General features: G+C 38.0%; 1 protein-coding gene across 1 annotated transcript in view; it reads left to right on the top strand.

Annotated features, from left to right (window-relative positions):
• Positions 1–27,586, top strand: part of MIPEP (mitochondrial intermediate peptidase) — a 65,798-nt gene that overhangs the window by 1,030 nt on the left and 37,182 nt on the right. The window contains exons 2-11 of the mRNA XM_059838750.1: positions 2,149–2,322; positions 4,159–4,247; positions 5,255–5,341; positions 6,313–6,376; positions 8,064–8,246; positions 10,810–10,966; positions 11,363–11,411; positions 12,055–12,115; positions 12,750–12,802; positions 26,917–27,070. Of these exons, the coding sequence (XP_059694733.1) occupies positions 2,149–2,322; positions 4,159–4,247; positions 5,255–5,341; positions 6,313–6,376; positions 8,064–8,246; positions 10,810–10,966; positions 11,363–11,411; positions 12,055–12,115; positions 12,750–12,802; positions 26,917–27,070 (1,071 nt within the window). The remainder of the gene's footprint in view (positions 1–2,148; positions 2,323–4,158; positions 4,248–5,254; positions 5,342–6,312; positions 6,377–8,063; positions 8,247–10,809; positions 10,967–11,362; positions 11,412–12,054; positions 12,116–12,749; positions 12,803–26,916; positions 27,071–27,586) is intronic.

Genomic DNA, 27,586 nt, shown 5'->3' with positions numbered 1-27,586 from the left:
TGGAATAGAGGTGCATATTTCAGACTCACAAAGAGCCTGTGCTAGGTAGGGTGTAAATGCTGAGACAAAGTGAAGACAAAAATGTTTCAGCCATGTAGCCAATGACATTAAAAACAGAGAGAACTACACCAAGCTTCATTTTTTTTTTTGTAATTTTGATTTTTTAATGTTAAACTTGGTATCATATGTAAGAGGAGTTCCACAGCTAATTTATCTAAGAGGAGATATATCCTGGTCACAGAACACTACATGTGCAGGAAGAGCTTGCTTGGGAGGGTGGGTGATGATGTAAGGCAGCAGGAAGACCTGGAGCTCCCAGGGCTATTGCAAGACACTGCATCCTCTGGCTGAGGATCTGAGTGAAAGGGCAGTCTTGAGTGTCTTAGGCAGCAAACATTATTCAAGAGTGCTGTGACACAGGTGTTTTTATGTTTTGTGCACATGTGTAAAAATATAAAAATACCTTTTTCAATGTTCGCTTCAGTCCAGTTTCTGTTCCCAAATAATAAATTAAAACATGGGAAGTGTGAGGAAAGGTTTCCTTTCATTAGCAAATAAAGAAGGTGCTTTTAGCAACAGTGACAGAAAGAAAATAGGACAAAGCAATCCAGAATGTTCTGAATGTGTGCTTAAAGGGTTGCTTTTGCTTCTGAATATATACTTTTACAGACAAGCTGTCAATTTGTAGCTTTTTGTTTTATTTGGGTAAATATTAGCAAGCTGCAAATCTGCAGCTGACTGAAATAATACAAAGAGTTTGTAGAAAGTGGGTTATAAACTGACTGGATTGCAGATTTGAAAATCCACATTGTGGTTTTTAGATACTGAGGTTGAATTTGGAAGGGGTGGATTTTGTGTGACATCACATACCTTTCACTGTTCAATGCTGTAGTCAGGGGGTGAGGAGATGCTCATGTTGTAGTTGGTCAGTTGCAAAGGGAGTGTATTTCTTGAAGAGATCTTGCTTTAAGTTAAATGAAATTAAGGAATTACTAGGATAAGGTTTTTCACTCGGGGTGGTTGGGCACTGGAACAGGCTCCTCAGGGAAGTGGTTGCAGCACTAAGCCTAACAGAGTTCAAGAAGTATTTGGACAGTGCTCTCAGGCACACGGTGTGACTCTTGGGGAGGGTGCGGTTCAGGGCCAGGAATTTGAATTCAGTGATCCTTGTGAGTCTTTTCTTCATGTGGAATAAAACTCAAAGCTTTTTCAAACAGTGTTAAAATAATAATACAAAAGCAAATCTTTAACTGAAAGCCTTCAAGGTGTACAACATGGTGATATGTACATGTGATACTGTAGTTCTACATTTTTATAATTAGTTGATTAGTATACCTATCAAATATTGTTCAATTGGAAGAGCAGCTGGGTTAGATAATTTTCCCTCTGGGTTCAGCCCCATTGGAGCTCCCCCCCAAGCTCCCCCGATCTTCTAACTCCGCGTTTTATTATGGTGCAGAATAAGGTGTCCTTGCTAGACTAACAGGCAAGACTAAACAGAATTTCAAGAATGCATCAACAGGAGTTTGTTAGCTGTGAGAAAGAGAGCTGGGAAATGACTAGAAGTTATAACTATGTATTAACAGCCTGCAAAGCTACAAATACATGAAGAATACATAAAACCCAAAAGTCTTTTGCCATCACTTCCAACTCGGGGGATTCTGTGATGCTTTGAAATCTTTTTCATGTTGTAGGTCTGCGCTGTGGAACTTCTCTTTCTGTTATCATTAGTAATTTTGTTTGGTCAGTGGTAGAACCTTTCTAAGTCTTTTCCACAAATGCAGAACATAAGTGCCATCTGCATTTACCCTGCATGAATAAGTGTGTTTACCTTGCCCTGTGGGACAGGGCCAGGCTTGATAGGAACTTCAGGAATAAAACTGTTCATTCCACAAACTTTTTCACTTGTTGTTGATTATTCCTTTGAGGTCTTGCTTCCCGTATTGGGGGCTCATTTAGTGACCCTGAGACAGCTGTCCTGTTGCCTGCAATCTCTTGATATCTGGTGCTGCTGTCCAGTGAAGTGTTACACTGTGCTAGCTGGGGTCATTTGGGTAAAATTCTGTAGTGATAATTCAGTCTTGAAACAAAGGTGCAGAAATCAAGGAGGGCAATAGTGATATGTTTTCACTGTGTTTTGCACTGCAGGGTCTGTTTGGTGTTCCAGAACTGAGCTGTCCAGAAGGATTTCAAGAAGCACAGGACAGAGCATTGCAAGAATCAGAGCAGCTTGTCCAGAAGGCGTGTTCAACACCACCTGGGCCGGAGACTGTAATGATCTTTGATCAGCTTTCAGATAGCCTGTGCAGAGTGGCAGACCTGGTATGTTACTTTTTTTATTTTTACATAAATTCTTTTAAACTGGCTGAGCTTACACTATGTTCCATTTTATGATTTTCTACCCTGCAGAAATAGCGTAGAAATAGCAGATCAGCTCCATGAAGTTTTGTGTTAAGATAGAAAATTAAATTGATTGAAAGTGAATTACAAAGGCTTTTACCAAATGATAGCCAAGTGCAAATCCTGTCAAACTGTCCAATTGTTTTTAAGACAGTTACAAAAATAGTATAAAAGCCGTAACAAGAAAAACAACAGTGAAATTGTACTTGTGCTTCTGCTGCAATATTAATACATAAGCTCTCTAGCATCACTTACATTGTGGAAAAGAGGGTTTTGATTTCAGAGTTAAAGTTGGAGTGACAATGCACATGTTTTAAGTTATGATTATTTATAGGTAAAGGTCCATAAAGAGCTTCCAGAGTAAAGGCAGCAATATCACTTCTTTATTAACACAAGAAAAAGGCAGCAATTTCTTAGATTGTAGTTTTTGTCGTCCACAGATTTAGAGTACTTGGTCTGATATTCTGCATCACAAAACTTTATTAGAGCATTTCATATTGCTCTCTGGAAGTTTGCCCAAAGCATGTCTTTTATCAAAGCATCATTCTTTGGTTGGAGGAACCAGAACCAACCTTCATACTGAAATCAGTTCTTAGTGAATAGGTCACTGAGTTTTTTGAGGTCGCTTGGGTTTTCACATTTGAATATCTCAGTGTGTTTTCAGTTCTCCAGTCTTGTTTCTTATTCTTTTGTAGATTTAAGACATCTTTTGTGCCAAGCACTTTTTCCTTCTGAAAGTACTTACAAGCTCTGTCAAGTCATTAGTTCTTATGTTTTGTATAGACTATGCCTAATTTTGCTTAATCAGTCAATACCTAAGTATAACATTAATGTCAGAATTCAATGACCATAGTTTTGTATAAGTTTGCTGAGCTAAAATTATCTCCTTTGTACTATATTCAGGTTTTTTTATGTTCACAGCTACACAGCTTGCAGAACTGTCTGGAAGTTATTTGTTGATCATTACCTGATGTTAGAAATTATGATATCTGTCATTCAGCACCTTTTCTGTCAGTATTGTACAGGATTTTAAAAAGGAATTTTAAGAAGTAAAAATTTTAAGTGTGTAACATTTCTAAGGCTACCTTTTCAGCTGAAAGGCAATAATATTTTACACTGTCAGCTTGTTGCATGTACTTTCTGTAAAATCATGCTTAATATCTTCAGTATTGTCCTAGACTTTAAATATATTCTAATACTTTATAACATATATCCTAATATTTTAAGTCTGTCATTTCAATGCTAAAACCACCCTGACTTCATGTCAGCAGTCATGGGAGCCCCTAGCTCCCCAGCCCCTTTTAGCATCCTTCTAGCCTTATGAACCTCCTGAAGGATTTGGAGATTTATTAAAAATCAGTATTTCTTCTTGTTAGGAAATTTCTTCTTGTTAGTGGTGAGCTTTCATCTTAACTAGAAAATTTAGTTTTAAAAATATTTTTTAATAACATTCAAATATGTTGGAGTAGGTCGGTATTATAAGGACTCTAAGATACACACTGCATAAAATGTTTTAAGAAGGGTATGAATTAATACCATTTATTGGAAGGACTCGAGGCCCTGTGTGATTGTCAGCAAAGTTTTCCAGTCAACTTTATATTTTAGACAAAAAAAGGCAAATTCTACAAAATAATTGCATAGAACTGTAGAAATAAATGTTAATGTAAGTAGAACTGCTTGAATGCAGTTTATTTATAAACCGGGAGGTTTTTTTGTTTGTCTTTTTGCCTCACCATTTTCTTCTTCTACTTTTATCAGGCTGATTTTGTAAAAGTTGCCCACCCTGACTTTGCATTCAGAGAGGCTGCTGAGGAAGCTTGCAGAAACATTGGTACTGTGGTAGAGAAGTATGTTTTCTTCTTTTTTTCTCTTTTTTTTTTTCCTGTTTCCATATGCAGCTTTAAAAATTACTGTATGATCATCTATGAAAACAGCAATCAACAAAAAATATTTGTGCATGGAAACAAAGTGTCAGTCTTCTGTTACAGATATTTAAGGGTTTCATTTTGTTACAGTATCTCATGAACGGTTTTTCCATTTTAGTTGCAGTTCATGAGCCTCCATGTCCTTGAATTCCATCAAAGGCTCAAGTGACATTTTTCTAGGACTTGTGACAATTCTTTAGTGGTTGTAAAGTTTATGTACAAAATGCTTAAAAGTGGATTTCTCAGGACTTTGATTAAGCATACCATATATAACAATATGACTTTAATATCTGAATACCACTTCAGATATAAAATTTGTAGAAAGAAGAAATTACTCATATATTATCTTGGGAGGCTCATAAACTGTTGTGTGCATGTGTTTCATTGCCCACTGTATCCCACCTGGAAGTGCAGGATAACATGCTGGCAAATCCGATGGACACAGTGTTATCTGCATGGGGACAGTGCTTGGTGTGTGGAAATGTTCTGGGTATAGTAAGCTCTCGGTCTAGCCCAGTGGCAGTCAGCAGCACATTTATCTGATGGCAAACTTGAGCACAGGTTTTCCTTTAATGGAGTCCTTTCAAAGTAAGGATTAGAAAACAGTTCTCCCACCTTTATACTCTCACCATGATTATCTTTGTTCATAAATAAGCAGTCAGTGTTAGACTTTCTCATGTTGCAACAAAATACCATCCAAAAGTATTTTTCTCTCAGATGCACAATGCCTGTTTCCATGCTGGTTTGTCCACACATGCTCTGTATAGAAATTTTCTACTTGTTAACTGTGATTGTGAACCAGAAAGCATTTTAAAATATAGTCCTCGGCTAAAATGTTGTTTCACTAAATATTGCCTTTGAATAATACCAAGAAACTGAAATATTAGTCTCTTGTTAATGCACGATTCTTTTACCCTGTATCTTTCCAGATTAAATACAGATGTTGAACTGTGTCAGAGTCTGAGACGTCTGCTAGCTGATGAAACTGTATTGAGTTCCTTAGATCCAGAAACCAGGTACTTATTGATGCTTATAGATCTTTATAGATTATAAATAGAATCTTGCAGATTTAGTTTATTAGATGGTATATGCTGTTCCTTATTGTACTTATATTTTGTGTTTTCTTAAATAAATAGATACATCTTTTGGAAAACAAACCACATCTCCATTATTCATTTATTAGTCTCTACCAAACTACCTGCACAGGAGTTAGGAAGTTTGTAGTTGTGTAATCTTGGAGAATGTGGCTGTAGAGCACAAGATATATTTATGCTGAATAATTGAAATGTTGCAAGAACAAAAAAAAAAAAAAACAACAAAAAACCTTAAGATTTTCTTCAATAATATTATTTTGATTAAAGTTATATGCTGTACAGTGTACATATCAATGTTTTTAGGAATAAAATTAAGAACAGACTATATAACTTGATTTCACTTTATAAAGGTTTATTTATATTTTTCAAAATCAGATTTGCAGTATATTTATTGAAAGCTTACTTTATGATTGTTGTAATAGGTTTTATTAGCTGTTTATGCAGTTAGTTTTGAATTACTTATTCACTGACATGGTTAGACAAGCTTAATGTGTAAGTTATTTCCTTCTTCCTTCTTTCACCACAATCAAGGATGTTAGATTTGGAAAGATATTTTTCTGATGTTAGAATAAATGAAGTGTCAAAGGAAATTAAAAGGGTAATTTGCACAAATTGTTTGAACATCTAGATTAAGGTACTGGGATTATTTTGAAGGTTATTTTCAAAACAGATGACTAAACTAAGAACAAAGGACAAATTGTTTCTCACTGAGTAAATTGTTAAGGACCTAAAGCATAGGAAATCCTTGTCCCTAATAAAAGCATTCATATAACTGTGGTGTTAATCTCTGTGAAAGACATGAAGCATAAGTAACTTCTAAAGGCAAGATCTGTTAAGAAATGCTGCTTATTATCAAATGAGGCTGTTTTAACAGGGGTTTACTGTATTTTTAGGCGAGTGGCAGAACTTTTTATGTTTGATTTTGAGATCAGTGGCATTCATTTGGATGAAGAAAAGGTAATTTCGGGCTACAATGTATGAACAGAAATTTGTCTGTCTACAAAAGACCAGATAATGAAACATGTGGGATGTGAAATCACACGCTTCTGGGTCAGTTTGTCCTATGTGGAATTTTGTCGCCTTAGAAGTGGTTAATTTTGTCTATTTAAAATCACTTCTAAAGGTAGTTTTTACATAGTTGGTTGTTCTTTCTGCTTTGGTCCTCATCATTCCTTTCTGTTCTGAGGAGTTATAAGTAAGTTCTGGGATCCTATTTTCTTTCTTTGGTGTCTGCATCAGATATTTAAAACGGCTACCCAGATGTCAGAACAAGATATTTGCAGAGAGGGAAAAGCAGCACCTTGATGACTTTGAGGTTAATCAAGTGGAGTGTGTTAGAAGGGTTCAGGTGTGTGTCCAGGCACTCCTGGGGTGCTTACATAACCAGAAGTTGTGAATCTTGTTCAAAGTTGAGTATCTGGGCATGGTCTGATTACCTGTCTTGGAGCTTTTACATACTTTTGCAGTAGTTAGTGGCAGATTTTTCAAACCCAGCAGCTTACACCCTGCTTAGTGGTATGGATGATCTGTCTGTTCATAGTTCATGTCACTATATGAAGTTAAATCCTTCTTTATTTGAGTCAACCCCTCCAAAAAGATCTGTACAAAAGCTCTTCTACCAAACTGATGCTAAAGAGTTATTCTGAAGATAATGGTTTTGATGATGCTTTGTGACCTAGAAAATGGTTCTAGAATATATTTTTACAATTACATTGTCCAAAGAACAACCTTGAAACTTCAGCTCTGGAGTTTATGTCTGGTTTGGCTATTGGTTTTATGGCGCTTCGTCTCCTTCCAGTTACAATTTCACTTATTTTTGCATCTTTTTTCCTCTTCCTCCCCTGCCTATCCCACTTTTCTTGCTTGCTGCTCAGTGTTTCTTTTCAATTCCTAATTCAATTTAAGACTTTAGAAATCCTTCCCTGTTGTAAGTTGAAGTTTACTTCTGCTACAAAGACTTCCTGCTTTTTAAAATAAAACTCAAAGGTATATTTTCAAGAGAAGGAGTGGGAATGGGAGGACAGAGCTCATGTTATGTTATTCTTTGGATTTTACAAGTTATGTTGTATCTGTACCCTCAGCCTTTGTTTTTTTGAGCTGTGAATGCACAGACAATAGAGACCACACTCTACTAATGTAAGCAAGTTCACTGAAGCACATCTTGCATGATTAAGTGTGTGAAATACTGTGATGATGATAAAACTCTAAATCACAAACTCCTAAGGATTGAAATACTGTAAATAGTTTACAGTCTCCAGAAAACAGCACAATACAAACAGGAAAAAGAGAATTTTACTCTATTTCTATTTTAGGGTATCTCTCTAAAAGATGCTTCTCTTTTTTTATTCAATGTTTTACAGAGCAATCAGTTACAAGTTAGCAAAGCTTATGTAATTTCTATTTGAACTCCACTGTATATTTTCTTACTGCAGAAATGTGGGCATTTTCTTTGAAATTTCAATGCTTTCTGAGCATCTGATCTTGTTGACTTGCCCTGCATTTTGACTTTATTGATTCTGTGGGTATAATCTTAAGTGTTGTATTTTCTGCTTAATTTTTGAAAGAGTCCTTTGATATTTAAAAACTTTGAGTTCTGCTTGTACTCCATCTGAAGATACTATTTTGTGCTTTATTTTTCTTACAGCGTAAAAAGGCAGTTGACCTCAATGTCAGAATATTGGATTTATGTAACGAATTTCTGATAGGAACTCACATTCCCAACAAGATTGACAAACATGTGTTGCCAGAGCACATTCGGTATAATTTTACAGCTGAAGGCAATTACCTACGAATTGCTGGTCTACATGCTGATTGTCCTGATGATCTGGTTTGTATTCCCTGACTTTCCTTTGGCATCCTTTTTACCAGAAGTGCATATCAGTTATTTGGCTTGTTAGTGAAGCAAATGTATGTGGTTTGTGATTATGCTGTAATTACTAACGGGAAAAACTTTGGTAGAATGTAATAATCAATGGCATATTTGATAGTGGCAGGTATGAAATAATGGCTGTGCAGACCCTGAATGGCTGTAGGAAGAAGAGGGGCAGAATACAGACTGGATTTTAGGCAAGCACGCTTCAGTTTATTCAGAGGTGGTATCCCATGAATTGCAATTCTGAAGGGTAAAGGAGCTCAAGAAAGCAGGTAGTTCTCTAATGGCAGCATCCTCCGAGTGTGTGAGAGTATTGAGATACTCAGTGCATCCTGATCCTTAGAAAGCCAAGCAGATGTATCAGAAACCAGGCTTGACAAGCAGCCACTTCTTAACAAAGCTTCATCTCCAAAAGATAGCATACATGGAATGAAAGGTACAGGATCTAGAGGAGGAATGTAGAAACATTGCCTGTATGTGTAGGTATGATGTTGGGAAAGTCAAAGCTCAGCTGCAGTTATGACTTGGAAGGGACATCAAAAGCAATGAGAGCAATTACTGTTGCATTGTTACTAAAAGCCTGAGCAAGGAAAACGTAGGCTCAGTGCTGAGTAAGGTGGGTGACAGTGGCAGCAGGCAGATAAGGCTGAGGTGCTTATCACTTGCTTTTGCCTCAGTGTTCATCAGTGACTTTAGTCCAAGGCAGGAGATAACAGTCTGGATTGGTGGACAACCAGATAGGTTAAAAAAACAAATTTCATGATCAGAGAGTGGTGGTTGAAATGCACCCTACAGGAAGACTGGTAATGGAAGAATTTTTGCAGGAGTCTGTCCTGGGTCCCTTGTTTAACACCTTTATCAGTGACGTAGAGAAAGTGACAGAATGCTTGCCTACCAGATGTGCAGGAGAGAGCAAATAGGGAGGAACAATCAATACACTTGAAGGTGAAGGCTGACATTCAGAGTAGCCTAAAAGTTGGGATAATGGTTCAGTGGCAGTCTTACATAATTCAAAAAGGAAAGAGCAAAATCATACACCTGGAAATGGAGAACTCCTGGTTATAGGTCAGCCTGGGACTGCCTGGCTGGGTCTGATCTGTGGCAAAGGCCCACAGTGCTGGTGAGCAGCAAGCTGAATGTGAGCCAGCAGTGACCCTGGTAGCAAAGAGCCAACAGCATCTGGGCTTCCCTTAGAGACTGAGGGGTGAGATTATAGCCCCACTCTTCAGGAGTGTCTTCAGCAGAGGCCACCAAGATGGGCAGTGAGTGGAGTGCTTCCACTGTGAGGAAGGGCAGAAGGATTTGGGCTTGTTCACCCTGTAGCAGAGGTGGTTTGGGGGGACCCTGACAGCACCCTGCCAGTACCTACAAGGATGTCATGGAAAAAATAGAGCCAGGCTCTTCAGCATGGTGCATGACAGGAGAACAAGTGTCAGAAGGCAAAAGTTGAGATGAGAAATGCCCGTTGGAGAAGTTTTTCCTGCCGATGATACCCAAGCAGTGAAATAGTGAGGTCATGCTGTCTCTCCCATATGTGCAGGGTTTCAGGACCAGACTGGAAAAGCTTTGTGTGACTTGGTCTTAGCTCATAGCTGTCTCTGCTTTGTGCAGGAGCTTGGATTAGAGACCTCATGCAGTCCCGTCCAACCTGAATTATCCTGAAAAAAACCCTTACTTTAGTTCTTAATTATGTTGTTTTTCTAAAAAAGAATTAATTTAGACTCATTGAAATGTGGCAGTGGCACCCTAGACTTTTAGATACAATTCTAAGATCAGGAGCATATTGAAACATTCCAGGGTTCTTTCTTCACTTATGCTATGTGGAGAGGGGGTTAGTTCAGATGAAGGCAAGTATAAGTTGTTGCTGGATTTCTTGAGTTTATTCCATATGTAGAAATAAAATTATTTGTGATTGGTTTGTGAAACATAAAAGCGTTTTATTAAATTTTATGAGTCTTCAGGTAGTTTTTTTCAGAGTTATGAAAAGACCCAAACTAAAGACCCTAATTAAAAATAGGAGAAAAGGAGAAAGTTTGTGGGCAGATGGGCAGACTAATAGTTTTCTACTACAAAAGAAATAAGGCTTTTCTTCATCCTCTCTTTTCTCTCCCCTCAACCTGTCTCTTTTTCTTGTCAGATTCTACCATAAGCAAACTTAACTGATATGCAGAGAACAACTTGGGTTTATTTTCTGAAGTTTTAATGAGTTAAGACAGCCCAGAGAGCGCTCTGAAAAGCGCAGATGTTGGCAGAAAGAGGGAGGTGATGAGAGACTGTTGACAGGAGTAGAGAACAGGACCCTTTTTGGCAGTCTTGTCTCATTGCATTTCCTCATTCCACTTTTATGGCTAAGAGCTGTAATTGTCAGGCAGTTGTAATTACTATTGTTAAAAGACTTTAGGCCTTTTCCCACCAATATCAGTGAAATACAGCTGTTACGCCAGATCTTCAGTTGCATTGCTTGTTTCTGTTAAAAATTACTCTGTAGCAATGTGACTTTTTTTTTCCCTTGTATTAGGTGCGAGAAGCTGCTTACAAGATTTTTCTGCACTCAAACACTCAGCAGCTGGCTCGATTGGAGGAGTTGCTTGCGAGCCGGAACAGCCTGGCACAGCTGGTTGGCTACGACACCTTTGCCCACAGGGCTCTTCAGGGAACAATGGCCAAAAATCCAGGTAATAAGGGCCTGTGTGGAAGGACATGTTGAGAAGTCAAACGTGTAACGTATGAGATCGAAGTTTCTTTAGCTAAATTTGCACATAATTCTTCCAGTGAAGTGTTTTATTGCAGTTACATTTTGCTGTATGCCATACTCAGTGGTCGCTGTAAATAACAGTACTCATGGAAGGAGGATCTGGTGTTTTGGTTCAGAATTGATGCTCACTCCTTAGATTATGAAGGTGTCATTATCTCAGCACATAACAAAGCAAATGGAGTACTAAATTCTCTTGAAATAATGTCACTGGAGTAGTTTGTTAAAAAATCTAATGGAATTTTTGTTTGGAATAGTCTCACGTAACTTTAACATCATTTTGGGAAGAATAATTTTAATATTTTTTCCTTCCTTCTAGAAACAGTAAGACAATTTCTGGAGAAGCTTTCTGAGCAGTTGTCTAAAAGGTATGCCTTTTTCACTAAGTTTTGGGTTTTTTTTAACCTTACTCTTTATTTCAAGAATAGAGGAACTTGTGCAGTAATAAGTTAGTCAGTGCTGCTTATTATGTGCTCTGAAACAAAAACCAAGACTTCCCCAGAATTTTGAGAGAAAGAGAAAGCTATGTGCTTAGAATAGATTCTGTGTCTGTGATCAGAGAACGCCCAGGACAGAATGCAAGAGGTGGAGTTAACAGCAAACAAGAAGACCAAGTTGAAGTGTGGAACACCTCTCCTGGTCTTCTTGCCATATGCACAAATCCATACATTTTGCATCCATAAATTTCCATGTTTGTCCCTCTTGCCACCCTGAGCTCCAAACAGCACAAAATAGTTTCATCACTAGGTATGAATGGGATGTATTGTAAGAATGAAAATGCTTTTGAGCTGTACAACCACAGGAAGAGGACTGAATTTGAAAGAATGGCAGAAGCAGAGTGAAAAGGTTTTTCTACTGTTGTATGTGGACCTGCCATTTTATCTAGTCATTTTATATAGTACTATACATCTGTGATGGTGGACATTTTATTAGGATGCAATATTATGATGCACTGTATTTCACTGCTCAAAAATCTTTCATAAATATTTTCATAATAAAAATATTTTTCAGAACTCAAAAAGACTTTGAAATGATGACAAAGATGAAAATGAAGCTCAATCCCCACAATTCAGTAAGTTACGTTTCCATATGTGATTGTCTGTTTTGTTTCTTTTAAAAAATATACTATTAGGTAATCATGTTCTACAATTACTTCTACTTTAGTGTACAAGATGTAGTAGAATTAGAAACATTCTCTACTGGCTTCAAATGCTTTCTGACTTCTTAGTTGCTGTATTAAAACCAAATACTGAGTATGAAACAGCTGTTGGTTTATACAAAGTGATACTGAGATAACCAAAACATAAAGCAGTGAAAGGGGGTATCACTTTGCTTTGAATTGACTCATTTGATAAATAAAGGCTCTACTTTAGGTGAGAGTCAAGTCCAGTTTGTATACTACATTGAATGTATCTTAATGCTCTACATACCTTGATTTATCTTTTTATTTGAACTGAGTGTATTTCTTGAAATCTGATATGAAGTCCTATCATATAGTTGAATAAGACCAGTCTTCAAGAAGTGTTAAAAAATTTTCAGGTTGTGATATATGATGCTATTTTTGGCTTGAGCCCTAACTGTTTCACATTACTTTTCAAAATTCTGTAACTTACTGAAACTGCAAAAATACTCAAGTGAAATAAAACTTTTACTTTGGGTTCACTTGTTGTCTGTTATTGTAATTATAAGCTGGAATTCTCTTTCAGATGCTGATGCCCTGGGATCACCCATATTACAGTGGAGTCCTCCGTGCTGAGAGGTAAGCTCCTTATGTTCCTGATTGTAATGTAAATGAGTGTCCTTGCAATAAAGACTAAGTCCTCAACATAAACAGGATTTCTTTCTTTGAAGGTGTACCTCAATATGAAAAAAGAAATATTTTCTGGTGGGAGAGTTGTTTGTAATATTTTTTAGTTACTGCTGGAATGCCTGTACAAGTTTATGGCTCCTGGGTTGTTTTGCAGGGAAGTATTGGCCCTCTTTGAAGATTAATGAGGACGAAGAAGTTTTAGAACAGATAGAAAATCCTTATCCTTGTTTTGCTTTTAGTTCTTAGCTGGGATGTAGTAATGTTTAAAAATAAATTTTGAACCCTGAATACAATTCAACTTCATATTTTAACGTCATTGTGCTTCTTACTGAATGTGCAACTTCATCCTCTTTTGCAGACTTGAAATAGGAACTTCTGTAAATCTTTACTGTTTATGGATAAGAATGAATTCTATCTCTCTTGCAAAGACTGGGAAATAAATCCTTTACACACACTTAAATAATGCACTGGGCCTTTGCACATAATGAGATGTCAGCTCTGAAAGATGTAAGCCCTGCATGTTGCTTTTGTTAGATCTGCAGCAGTGACCTTTAAGGTTTCTGTTGGAAAAGATAATTGAAAGACGTGCTGCTCTCACAAGGGAGTTTAGAAAAAAATTCTTCCTTCACTGCAGATTTACAGTTTTTTGTTTTTTAAACAAACATACACTGGAAGTATCTGATTAAAATAGTAGTTTACTCTGGATCAAAAAGCTGTGGTAGTATAGACATGGCATGAAAGGATTGCTAGCAACTGGCCTGGTTGTTTCAGAATTGGTATGTGCCATAAGGATTAGAGTATTAGGTATCAAAGGCACTGTGTTTGTTACCTCTCCTGGAAAAGTGTCTTCTGATGCTGATTGTCCTTAGTCTTACTGGTCTTACTGTCCTTGTTAGATCTCATGAAGCTAACCATCTTGTGGTTGAGTTGCTGATAATCACAAGTAGATTATTCTGCTCTTTTCGGCATTAGAAAGAAAAATATTTCCTTTCCTTAGGGGGCTTTGTGAGAGACCAAATTAAGTTACTTTAAGAATTGCATGGTGGCTTTGGGAGAGCTGCAGGTAAAACAGACCTAGACACTGGCAGTGTATCTTTGCTATATTTTTTTGTATTCAGGCACCAAGTCTGGAAGTTGGATCAGTATGAAGTCTCCTGAATCTGTATAGGGCCTCCCTAATTACAGTCCAGAACTGGGGCCTAATGTTTTTCTCCCTCCAGCTTGGGTAGGACTGTTTGTTTCTGGCAGATATACAAGCATCTACAAGACAGGGGAAAAAAAGGAGTTTTCCTTTCTGTTGTGTGCAGAGTTGCTTTGCATTAACACAAGAGTGAGATCTCTCATGGTCCTGTTTTCTGGTTAGTTGCCTGTTTTAGGAAAAAGTTTTTGATCTAACTGCCTGAACAAGGCTTTACATTTATTCTGCTAATATTGTGGGTGGTTAACAGGGTACTGGACACTGGGTAATCAGCTCTGAAAAGTAAGGCTCACTACTCTCCTACATAGTCTCAAGGACTGTGCTCTATGAGTGAAACTAGGCAGGAGTCAGAGTATTCATACAACAGCCAGAGGATGGGAATATATTTTGTCATGTCTCTGCCCTAAATGCCCTGTTACCCAAATGAGAATCTCCTATCCTTTATCTTGTATTTGTACTTCCCTTGTTAGACCACATTCCTTCTTGAATGCCCTGTAGATGCTATGGTATGTTCAGGTCAGCAGTTTTGTAGCTGGAAGATGAGAACTGTATCTGTCCCACAAACCTTAATGCTTGGCTTGAGTTTGACTTTTGGCTATTTGTTGTTGTTCTCTTCCTAACTGAGCCAGTTATCTCATAGTATTAAATTATTCATCTAAGGAAAAGTGATGTTATTTTCCTTGGTTGGTTGGTTGTTTTTTTCCATAGGAAAATGAAAGAATGCTTTTTAAAAATTTTTTTTTTATTTAAATGCTCAATAAATAAGTTTTTTTACTTCTGTCCTATTTTATTTTGCATTTTTTCATCTTGGAATCACAAAATATATTTTAAAACATGATGCACTCAACTGTCATGAATTTCTCCTGTTCTTTGTTTAGACTATTACTTTTTTTTTTTTTTTTTGCCCTCCAAGGGTTTCTTTTGGAAGAAATTTACTTTCAGCTTTAGGTCTTTAATAGAAATGCTGTGGTTGTATTTGTAGTAGCACTGTGCATATAGCATGGCTTATGTATTTGTCTCTCATGTTTTGGGACTCAGGAGTAGTTTGCATGGTAGGTTTTTGTATTAGGAAATTCTCTTTTCTTCTGCTTAGTAAAACATTTTTGTTGAAAGGGAAACAAATGTATGCTTTTGGGTATTCCCTTTGGACTACTGTTGTCACCGTGGCTCCAGCTGAAGTACAGACTCATAATTTTGTAGGTATTGTCAGGTGTATGAGATGCAGATTATCTTTACAAATGTAGGTATAAAGAAAGAGACTATGGATATTCAGTTCTTGATTAAGCAACTCAGCACTAGGTGGTGCAAGAAATATTAGACGGGACAGTGTGTCAGCTGGAAAATGTTTACTGTTTCTTGGTTTGGCCTATTCAGCCATTCCTCTTTAGTCCTCCAGATTTTGACTAGCTACATCTCAAATGACGCTGAAACTCATTACATGTTTTGAATGGGTCTATTTTATATTTGCAGCATGTTGTGTATTTTAAATCTGTTTATATATTTTTGTCTTGTAAATATACATTTAGTCTTTACTGTAGCAGAATTAAGGAAACGAATCCTTCACCAGATTTCTAATAACTAGTTCTAAGAGGTAGATGTTTACTTCTGAAGGATGCAGGATGCCCTCATGCGTTTGGACTGTAGAGTTTTGATGCTATTTGCTCACCGGGTTGGTTTTTGTCGCTTCTTTTCGCGGCGATACCGACCGTTGCTGCTGTTCTATCCCTTGAACAGCAGGAGGCGCTCCAGACTCAAGCCGCAGCGTTGCGGTTGTTCTGTCTAAACCCGGCCACAACAATTTTGTTTCTGTAAGCTTTCACCAAGTCTTTTCCCTGGAAACTTGATCCTGCTTCAAAAGTGTAAGCCTCCTGTTGATGGGAACAGGATATGTTCTTTTTTTTTTTTTTTTTTTTTTTTTTCCCAGCCTATGTTAAGTAGCCTCTATGGCTTTAAACCTACTCTTAAGACAGTGTCATGTTTTTGTAACTATAGTTTAAGAGGCAGGGAAAATACATGTCGGTATAAATGTACTTTTAAGAGAAACAGGAGACAAAAGTCTGAAATTCATGGTAGTAGTGTCTTAAAAGAAGATAGAGTAATTAGGAGAACCTCAAGAATTTTGGCAGGCTAAGGGTGATAAACCAGTGAATGCTAGAACATGCTTCAGCGTCTGACAAGTAAGAAGATGTCTAATATGTATATTATAAAAATAATAATGTTGCATTTTAGTGCAGACGAGTACCAAAGTATTAATTAAATTGCATTACTTCTCAGTAAGTGCTGCTGTAATTCTCAAGGCCCTGATCTTGCAAAGATGTGGTAGTCCTGCTGACTTCTTTCAGGTCAGAGAAAAAAACACATCAGAAAATCACCACAAAATGCTGTGAGAGACTTTTTGAGGTCAGCCATTTGCCTTGGAGGTAGGATTGGCTGGGCTTAGTCACTTCTGACAGAGGTGCAGAACTGTTCTTGAGAACCATCAGCAGTGAGCATTGTGTATTTGGTATTGACTTCTGTTTCCTTAACCTGTGATTCTTGCCAGGCTGGGTTGACTTCACTGGCTATAATTCAGTGTTAGGATTTTTGCCAAAATGTCCCAGGTTTTATTCCACTTGAAGCTGTGATGTGCTTGCAGAGTACTGACTCTGTGCCAGTCCCTTTCTTTGGGACTGCAGAAGGAAATAAGACCAGCCTTGAGGATGACAGATCAATGCAAGAACAAGTTTGTTTCCTGATGTGTAGGAAAGAAGCCACCATGACAGCTGCAGGCATTTTGGATCTGGGGGTGCCATCTTAGCAGAGATTAGGAATAAATCACCTCCTTTCTTGCTGGGACTGTACATGGTTTGATGGCTTCAGGGAAGGGTGGGCACCACTCCTGGGTTTTTTCAGAGGGTTACCAAGTACCAAGGTATGAAAATGTGACTGGATGTTTCACAAGTTCCTAAAAACTGCAATTAATATTGAGGTTTGCAAGTTACTAGTAAAGAAACTTGTTCGTGGCTGCTTTTTGTAAAATTATTTTTAGTTTCATGAAAGACTGTTCTCTCTTGGGAATGCCATGTGGAAGTATAGCCCAGACCTTTTGCAGAACATGTGAGAAAACTCTCACTCTGTTCAATTTGAAAGCTGAAGTGGAAACGTAATGTAAAATATAACTAGGAAATCTTTCAACCAAAGTGCTCAGAGAGGAGGAGAACTTTGTGTAACAAACTATTTGTAAGAAAGGTAAGGCATGCCTTCTGTTAAATCAACTAATGTAGGTATAGAAATTCCAGTTTAACTCACCAGTCACTAAAGCTGGCATTTTGGAGGAAAACCTGAAAGTCATTGAAAAACATTGCTGTAAAGCAGAATTCAACTTTCAAGAATTATTTCTTATTCAAAACATTGTGGAAGAACAAAGAAATTGTTGATTTGAAAACTAAATCAAATCTAAAAGTTGTGTGCAGTGTCGATACCAATATTCTAAAGTACCCCTTGACCTCCTCCAAAATATTCTAGGAAGTATGATTAGCAGAAAGAAAAAAGGAATGTGAAACACAGGTGCTACTTTATGGTTGATGAGAGTACAAAGGCATTCTATTACTATTATTATTATTGTTATTATTTTTAAGAAATCCAGAGTCTTCTATAAATCATGGTTCAGAGCCTCCCTTTAGGTAAAGAATTAAGTTTCATAGTCTGGCATGTAATGAAAATTGGTAGGGGTTTTCCTTGTCTTGATCTCTTCAAGTTAACCTGAGGGGTTCATCTCACTTTTATCTTTACTAACAAGATCTTTTCAAGTTTCTTTGAAAGTTTTGACAGGATCTGTTTTATTAGAGATAGTTAACTTTGCCATCTATATTTTTGTGGATGTCAACAGGATAATAATTTTTCTCACACAAACCCCCAAAGAGGTCAGGATATATGAGGGACTTACATATATATAATAGCCACCGATAAGCATTTTTGCCTGGCAGCTAATTTGCAATTGTTAAGAGTCTGAATGCTTGTGTTCTGAAGAACAGTGATCCTGATTCAAATATCCCTAATGTTCAATTTTATAAAAAGCATTCTTAATAGAATAGATGAAAGTCATGTTGCACAAAACAGACTTAGCCTCATTCCATAGACACAGCTTAAATGAAAGTGATTTTAGGAGTCTGCATTTTATTTAGACTCAGTGAAGTCATAGAAGCTTAGAAATAATTATTTATAATCACATACTACATATTTGTTTCTCACAGGGGCACAGCCTTTTTGTTTGAAGCCTGCTGTTCTTGAAGAATAACCAAACCTCATTGTGTCAGTTAACTTCTTTTTATAATCGTTTTTTTAATTGGTTTGGCTACTTTGCTTCTCTTAAAAATACTGCTGGGCTGCAAACTGTGAAAGTAAAGTGTCTGGATTTCTTAAATGTAGTTTATCCTTTAATAAGAAGTAGGAATTTACATTAAAGAAACTACAGCTTTCTTTGATATTTCTACTTTTGTTAGGAGGCTACTGAGATTTCTTTTCGTGAAGCTACTTAGCTCACATTCTGACACAGAGTATATGAGAAAGTTTTCATTCTTTCTTGGGTTTTGTTATAAATACAAGTGCTTTGGCATTTGAAATCAGATGTTCAGAGTGAATTAAGTTACTGGAATATGCAAAATGAATACAGAGCAAACCTATTATGTTCAAGTTTGTGTTTCAGTCTTTTACAATTTTCGACATGTAAGCATGAGAGTTATGCAATTCTATGGGAGAAACAATTAATTTAAGGTTCATTATTACAATAAAAAGGACCTCTTCGTGTCTTGATTTTTATCTTTCTTAAATCAAAACAGCTTAACTGAAAGTTTGGCACAGAGGAAAGTATTCTTTTCCATTGTAGAGGAGTTCATGTATATATTTGTTGATGCTGTTACTGATTTGTGCAGGGTGAATGTGTGCTGCTGTCCCCCTTTTTTTTTTTTTACATAAATGCTATATTTCCTACATTAAAACTAAAAGCAACCTTTTAAAAAGGAATTATTAATATCAAGGCATGTACAAAATCCTTGATTTCAGGAAGTCTTCTTTTAGATTTATCATTGTGTTTTCAGATGGGTGTGTGTATGTCTGTAATGGATAGAAGTTTTGCTATTTCCTTTTCCTGTTCTTCCAGAATTACATTCAGATCCTTTAAGTTTCACATAATGGCTTAAGAAATATTTATGTGCTCAAGTTCAAGGGTAGTTGGGAAAATCTTTTTGTAGTAGAGCAAATTGCAAATATCAAAAATCAATCCATACCTGCATTTTTTTTTTTACCAGAGATATACTAGAGGAAATGTTACATGGTAAGAAATCCTTTTGACTGGAATATATAGTTCTTTGTAAAGTTAACACCGTCTGAGATCCATCTCTTTTGCCTGCATTTTTAAAGGCAGATTACCATAGAAAGAACTGTGCTCTTCATCCTTTTGGGATTCAACTATACAACATGCAGTTCAGTCAGGAAGCCTAAGTTCCAGCAAGAAGCAAGAGCTCATAGCTGAGCTCTAGACTTGTTCTAGTTACCTCTAACTGGTACCTTATGAAGCCTGAAAGTGTCATAGTATTTGTGTCTGCCCTTCTCTGGTGACATGGGCATCCTAAGGGCAAAATCTCACATTTTAAGCGAAAGGGTATCCAGACAGGGTGTTTGAGTCTTGCCCAGGCTTGCTTAGCTGCCCTGAATCCTTTTTCTTCCTTAGAAAATGCTGTAACCATGTTTCCATGTGTTTGCCAGCTTTGGAGACAGCAGTACAATGTCTTTCTGGTGATCTTACTCTACCATGTGCAGAAGAGTCTGTCTGCTCTTCTAGGGCTGCAAATTACAGCATACAAGAAAACCTGTCTTCCAGGTCTCCTTTGCAGTAGTTATTGTCACTAAATGCTGTCTGTCTCCAGAACATTAACCTTTCTTCCTAGTAGCAGTTACCCTTAGCAGTTGTTTTACTGGTAGCAAAGTGCCTGGTACTGTAGTTCAGTGTGGGTCATGATAATTTCCTTTCTGATTTCTTTTCCCAAAAATACTTGAGTGCACTTCCTGTTGGAGATAAAATCATAACTTGCCTGAATAAATGTGGAGGCCGCTTGCCAAAGAGTGTGCTCATAATAGAGCAGCTGCTTCTTGCAGTTTTATTTCAATTTTTTACTATTTGTTTTAAATAGAAGGCACAAAGCTGTACAACTGTTCAAGCTTACAGTTGATAACAGCTTGAAAATTGTGCATAAAGTGAGTCTTAGATTGGTTGCTGCTTTAACATGTAGTATAATAAAAATAATTATATGCACAGTAGGGTCATCAACATTTATTAACATGTAGATTATGAAGATAGCTTTCCTCTGGCTACTGAGCATTTCAAGGGCAGGCTAAGCTAAAGCACTTTGGAAATTCTTCTCCTTTTTATGTAGAGTCAGTCAGTATCAGCTAATTCATTGACTGAAGTTGTACTTTCATTCCATCAATTGAAAAGTAATGTGCGGTGGAATCCCAGAATCACAAAATTGTTAGGGTTGAAAGAGACCTGTGGAGATAATCTAGTCCAACCCCTTGCCAAGGCAGGAATGCCTTGGTTTTGGTAGGGTTTTGTTGGGAGGCTTTAGTCTGCATTTACAAATACACTTGGTTTCATGTTTGAAAGAATAGGGATCAAAGAAGCACCATACACCTGGGATAGAAGATGGGGAACTTTGAGTTTTCCCTTTAGCTTCAGGAGAAATTAATTTTACAGTCTTGGATCAGCCCTCAAAAAGTATCTGCATCCTACACAGACAAGTTCTGTCTTTGTTACTGGGCAATTTAAAATGCTAAAGGAGTGTATTGAGAGAAGTCTTCATCTTAAAGCTTTATGTCTTTTACAAAATCTGGCCCAGGTCAGAGTGTGTTTTGAAGATACAACCTGAGACCCTTTAACAGCATGAGAATTTTCTTTGAAAGGACTGAGGGAAGAGAAGTTTCGATTGCTGTCACAATCACAGTCCCCATTGCTGCTGACAGTTGAGCTACCATGTTTTTAGATTGGTATGAATTTGAATGCCAAAAAACTGTGCCTGGGAAATGTGTTCTTGCAGTTCCACTAAGAGATGAAACTGTCAGTAACTGAGATTGGGTAATCATTTGCTAGCTAACAGATGCTTTTTTTCCTTGTCATCTGGAAACAATGAAGTTGCTAATGACTGCTACCATTTGAGTGTCTGAAATCAACCAAGAATCTTCAACAAGGGAGCATCTACTTTGTAAGCTCTTCCAAATACTTTCCTATCCACACCCATATGCCAGATTTAAGTTTTAGAGATCTAGTAGAGATTGCAGCATTTCCTGTTCTGTTCATTGAGTATTTTTATTTTTGGGGAAGGTTCAATTCTTTCAATTTCTCCCTTTTCCCCATTGTCCTCTAATCTTACCTAGTGTTAGACCTTTTATTTTTCAGTGAGTGGCATTAAATCTTGAAGGTGGGGGCTCAGAAAAGAGTCAGTCATATGCTTGCTCTTGCCACTGAAAGGCAAGATCATCTATCAGTAATAATTCCAGGAGCTGAGGTTTTGGTTATAGAACATCAGTTTCAGATAGCTGAGGTTTCAGCTAATTGCTGTTCCTAAGTAGGCCCAAAGAGAAAGTTTTCCTGGAATCAGTGCAAGTTTGGGGTTAGGTTTTCTTCACTTAGAGTTGGTTGTACTTAATTTGTGAAAATAGAGTTCATGTATGAGGTAGGACCAAATTCAAAACTTGGGAATTGAATCTGTGTTTTGGTGTCTGGAATGGCTACTGCTTAGTGGGTATAGACTGGTATTTAGGCAAAGATTTTTGAAGATGTATTACACACTTTTTGGAGAAGTAGCTTTTTTTTTCACTACCCAATACTCATTTTGAAGTATTATTTGTTATTATAATCTGATTGTGATAATTTCACTATATTATGGGTTTTAACTCCTTTCTACATAACTACTAGGACATTGCATTGGCTAGCAAACAGTGGGTGCCAGATAACTCAAGGTGTAATAATCTCTGCTGACTGCTCCCAGGTGTGTCTAGAAGTAAGTTAAATATTGAGTCTGTGGCATAAGACACTAGTGGTATTTGAAGGTTTTTCAATATCTTCAGCTTTGATTTTTTTTTTTTTTTTCACACTGGTGTAACAGGCAAGGCAGAAATTGACAATTGAGATCAGAAGTAGAAACATTTTTGTTTTGGCATTCTGTATAAAAAAATGTTGTTTTTCTAAACTTTTTTCAATTTTCCATTGGCAAGAAGAACATTAACACGCATCTTTCATTATATGTGGGAGAGGTTTGATTCTGGCAATGTTCTAGCAGAAGGGACTGACATTAACTTTGTGTAGTTTCTTTTAAAGTGGTTGTTTAGTCAGGACCTCATTGTACTCAAAATGTCAAGATTGTGACATCTTCAAACATTAGCCAGAGTAGGGGGTTAGTTCCTCTGGGGAGTCTGCCTTATGTCATTATAGTCTGTTACTACTATTTTTCTGAGGGGGTGGGTAAGTATCATGCTTTTTTCAAAGGACAAAACTTTTACAGACTGATTTCCTGCCACCACCCCATCCCCTCTTCCCACTTTGGACAGTGACAGTATATTACAAAGTATTTATCAGAAGGCCTTCTTCACATACTTTTCATTCTGGGGTGGGGTCATGGGGACATTGGGCATGTTCAAGGAGTGCTGAGAATGAGAAGTAGGCATTGATCTTCTCCTTGCAATATATCAGTGTCAGCTGTTCTATCCATGAAGAAATATCATTGCTTTGTCCCGCTAGTACATATCTGTGTATTTGACCGAAATGAAATTAAACTTCGTTTCAGAGGCTGTTTTGTTCCACCCCTCTAGCAAACACATTAATCCAGTATTTCAACTGAATGTGGTAATCCTTTGTGATTAGTACGAAACATTGTCTTCCTCTGATAAAGCTGGAATCTATCTCATGCTGCAGCTGTATGCTCTTAGTCCTAGGTTACATATGACATCTTCACAAAGTAGTTGGAGTTGGAAATTTTCTCTGGAGGTCATCTGGTCCAGCCCCCTGCTAAAGCAGGGTCTCCTAGAGCTGATTGTCCACGATCATGTCCAGGCAACTTTTTCAGTATCTCCAAGTTGCAAGACTTTGTAGCCTCTAAGGATAACCTGTGCCAGTGCTAGCTAATCCTCACTGGGAAAAAAAATGTTTGCTGATGTTAAGATGCAACATCCTGTGTTCCATTCTGTGCCCAATGCCTCCAGTCCTGTCACTGGGCAGCACTCAGAAGAGCCTGGCTCTGTCCTCTTTGCACCTTCCCTTCAGGAATTTATACTCCTTATTAAGATCCCGCTGAGCCTTCTCTTTCCAAGGCACAACAGTGTGGCTGTGTCTCTCTTCCTGATGAGCTGAGCACTGGGCATAGCACTTCAGCACTGGACACAGTGCTGAGTAGAGTGAAAGGGTCACCTCCCCCAGCCGTGCTCTTCTTAATGCACCCAGGCTGCTGGTCACCTTCTTTGTGGCAAGGGTCCCTCACTGGCTCATGCTTAACTTGGTGTCCACCAGAATCCCCCAGGTGCCTGTATGCAAAATGCCTTTCTTGCTGGGTCTGGGTGTCCCCCAGCACGTACTGGTGCCTAGGGTTGTTCTCCCCAGGTGCAGTGGAGAACTTTTTGAACTTCTTGAAGTTCCTGTCAGCTCATTTATCCTGTAAGCCTGTTAAAGTCTCAGTGTATGGAAACAAGACCCTCTGACGTATCAGCCACTCCTCCCAGTTTGGATGACAGTTTGGTGTTATCTGCCAATGACTGGACTGGACAGGACTGGACCCAGTACTGACCCCTGGAGCACAGTGCTGGTCCTTGGCCTCTGAGCAGCCTTTGTGGCACTGATCATGCTCTGGGCCCTGCCATTCAGCCAGTTTTCTGTCTGCTCATCCAGCCCATACATTGACAGCTTCTCTGTGAGGATCTTATGGGAGACAGTGCCAAAGGGCTCACTGAAGTCCAAGGAGGTGATGTGCACTGCTCTCCCCTTTTCTGCCAGGCCACTTATTTCATCATATAAGGTTATCAAGTTTTTTAAGCATAACTTGTCTTTGCTGAATCTATACTGACTGCTCCCGGGGACTTTGTCTTTCATGTACTTGGAAATGGTTTCCAGGTTTAGCTGGTCCATCAAAAAAAATTTCTGCTCTTTAGAAAATTTTGACTAGTCTCTACACATCTTTTGATTTTTCTTATTTCTTGTGTAAAAGTTATCTAATTTCATGAAATGTTTTCAAGGGGCTGTTCTTTAATTTCTTATTATTTTCATGTTCTCTTATCCTGCAGCTGAACTCACGGTTGGGAGTAACACGTTTTAATTTCCTGCAGCTGTGAAAATCTGATGTTTTGTTATGAATGTTAGCTGTTGATAGTGTTAAATTTTGATTTACTGAAATGTGTTTTTGTAGTACTGTATCATATGTTTCTTTCTTGAAATACCTTGTACACTTGTCTCTCTTCTCCCACTGGGCAGGGAGGAAATAGCACAGGAATCCTGGATGATACTGGATGTCTGTGCAGTCTTTGCAAATAAATGTAGATTTGGTAGGACTGATTGAAATGCGCTCAGCAAAAAAGCCCTGCAGAGAGCCCTTGTGCAATGAAGTCACTTGAGCTTGTCTGTGGTGTGTATTGAGACAGTACTTTTGTAGCCAGATATTACTTAAAGAAGTAATTCTTTGAATTACAAATGGAAAAGGCAGCTTACTATTCATAGTGGCCTGTAGGATGATAGTACAAGATTTTAAAGTGATACGACAAACACCAGTTCTAAACTATTATGGAGGTTGTTATGATTTGCTGCCAAAAGAAGGGTTGTTTCAACTGGTCTTGTAGTCTGTATGCAGGGAGAGCTTCAGAGCAGACTCAGGAGGTCTGAAGCACTTAGTGGTGTGTTTCAGTTTTAATGGTAACAGTCTGGCAAGAAGGCAGTCACTGGGCGTTTCTATGAAAGTGTGGAGACATCTGAGATTTACCTGCTAAAGCTTTCCAAAAAGGGCCACTGTTAAAAGCATTCAATTCTTAGGAATTACTGCGTTAAAAATTCTTAGGATATTCAACACATACCCTGTAATTCTGTACGTTGGGGTGGAAGGGGCAGTTCTGTGTGTCAGTCAGTGTTCTTTGTACTCCAAATTTCTGTGGCTGATATAAAAACTAACTCATCTCTTCTGCTATTTTAGAGACTTGCTTTCAGTCTTTTTATCTAACTTGATCTAAAGTGATTTCTATACTTCTTATTCCTTGGGTGTAATGACTTTTTGAGTAAGAAGGAAAACTTGTACATGGAAGCGTGCAGTGTGTGAATTTAAGTGTGAAGTTCTTGAAAAACTGTCTGTATGGTAGAAGCGAAATCTGCTTTATTTTCTGTGTTCTAGTATAGTTTAAAATAGAATGGAATACACTGAGTTTAGCTTCTCACATTTGTGATGTGAAAATAAGCAAAATCTTATACCTCAACATATCATGGCTTGGAGGAGTAACCCCACCCTGCTGTGCCTCACAGCTCAGTGATGCCAATCAGTGAATCAGGGCTGTGATTGTAAGCAGCACTTTGGCAAATGAAGTATCCCCAGTGGGCTTCTTTTTCAGGTCTTCTCTGTGGGAGTGAGAAGGAAGGGAGAGTAGGTGTGTGGGTAGGGACTAGCTGGTTCTTTCACAGCTGGTCTGTAACTAAGCCTTTGATCCCAGGCCTTAAAACAGCATGATTCTCATATTTGGCGTCCAGCTATTGTAGTCTAGCTGATGTATGTTTAAATTTCAGTGACCGTGATTGTCTAGAGTTAAACAGTCTTTACTCTCAGACCCTAGAAAATAGTATAAAATAATGCTTGGGCTTTGTATGTGAAATGTATGTGTATGTGAAATGAGACGAGTATTTTTTGCCATTTGGGGTGCACACACAGTTACAAGCAGATTCCACTTCTGATTTTGCTGTTGTCTCAAAAGAGTTGTGTGCTGCTGATCAGTTTCTGAAAGGTGTAATTTTGCAAAGCATTTATTTGCTTGATACACTTGTAGCATTTTTACTTTTTAGGGTCAGAGTCTCAGGGAGTGTAACCCCTCCTACAGACTGCATACATCTCTGAACTCTTTTTTGAATTTTTTATTCATTCTGTTTATGTGCGTGCATGCAGATACATGATATCTTCCTGCCTATGGGTGTCTTCTGTACCACATCTTGGACATAGTTGGTTGAGGTTAGGCTCAGGAAGCTGTGTTTGCCATGTTTGAAATCCATGTCGCATACTGAAATTTCCAGGTGGCTTGCAGCTGTAAGGTATTTTCTATATGCTTCAAGAGAGTCCCCAGAGCTTGAGGTGTGATTTTTGTGTGGGAGGTGATTGTGTCTACTTGGTGTTTCTGTTGCTACAGTGAAAGGCAAGACTGCAGAGTCAGCAGTGTTTACCAGTTGGTTTCCTGCCCTAGCTGGGGATTTGGCTTACACCACAGCCAAAGCCAGCTTGTTTTTCTGATCAGTCACACGATGCAGCCTTGGCGTGGGAAAGGCACTTAAGTGCCAGTGGCCTCTTGAGTATCGAAAGCCACTGCTTGGCCACCCATCATGTTGCCATGGTCTCTTAGGGCTGCATGTTCACCACATTTCTGAAAATCATAGTCAACATCTGTTGAATTTGGTATCCAGATTTGAATATAAGAAAAATTGAGGTACTGCAAAGCACTGTGTCTGTAACTTGGTTTCGCTATTTGAAAAATAAAGCCAAACATGCTTGCTGAGGGTCTTTGGGCTAAGTTGGTGTATTTTGTGACATCCTGTGGCTTGAAGGTGAGTGCTGTAGTTTATGTACCTCTGATGACTGACTGGTTTGGGATGCTTGTATTCCCTTAGGTACAACATTGATCCTGGCTTGTACTGTCCATTTTTCTCTCTTGGTGCATGCATGGAAGGTTTGAACTCTTTGTTCAGTCAGCTCCTAGGGATCTCTCTCTATGCTGAACAGACAAAGAGAGGAGAGATTTGGTCTGAAGATGTTCGAAAGTTGGTAAGTATTCTTGTTCCCAGCATCTGAAACCAAAGGGAAGATAAACAAGGTAGTGTGTTCCTGTGAGCTATGAATCAAAAAAATTACTTGGATACCTATCAAAAACACAAACTAATTTTAGTTGAAGTTAGACCTCAAGAGCTTTATGATCTCTTTAAGTGCCTTTTGGATGTTTGGTATTTTATGGCCTTTTAATAGCTCTATGTCAAGGATGCTTGAATCAGAAACAGTTTCTGTTTGAAGATTATTGTTGCACCTTTCTGAATGGGCCCTGTTAGTTTTAGTTTCAATTTGTAGATTACCATAGATGACTAGAATGCTGGAGGTGTGTGTCCTAGCTGTCATGTGTCTTTGCCTCATTTTTTTTTTATTCTTTAAGTCATCTTTACATTGAGATTGATTTTTTACTTTTATTTTTCTGCCCGGTTTTTAGGGGAGGGTGGAAATCAAAACTTGGGCAGTAACTTACTTGTCAGGTTCCCAAGTTCCTCTGTTGTCTTCCTACATTTATTCGTT

Source organism: Haemorhous mexicanus, chromosome 2, assembly GCF_027477595.1.
Source record: "Haemorhous mexicanus isolate bHaeMex1 chromosome 2, bHaeMex1.pri, whole genome shotgun sequence".
NCBI classification, from domain to species: Eukaryota; Metazoa; Chordata; class Aves; order Passeriformes; family Fringillidae; genus Haemorhous; species Haemorhous mexicanus.
The sequence above is the reverse complement of the archived record's forward strand: the minus strand, read 5'-3'. Positions and strand labels throughout refer to the sequence as shown.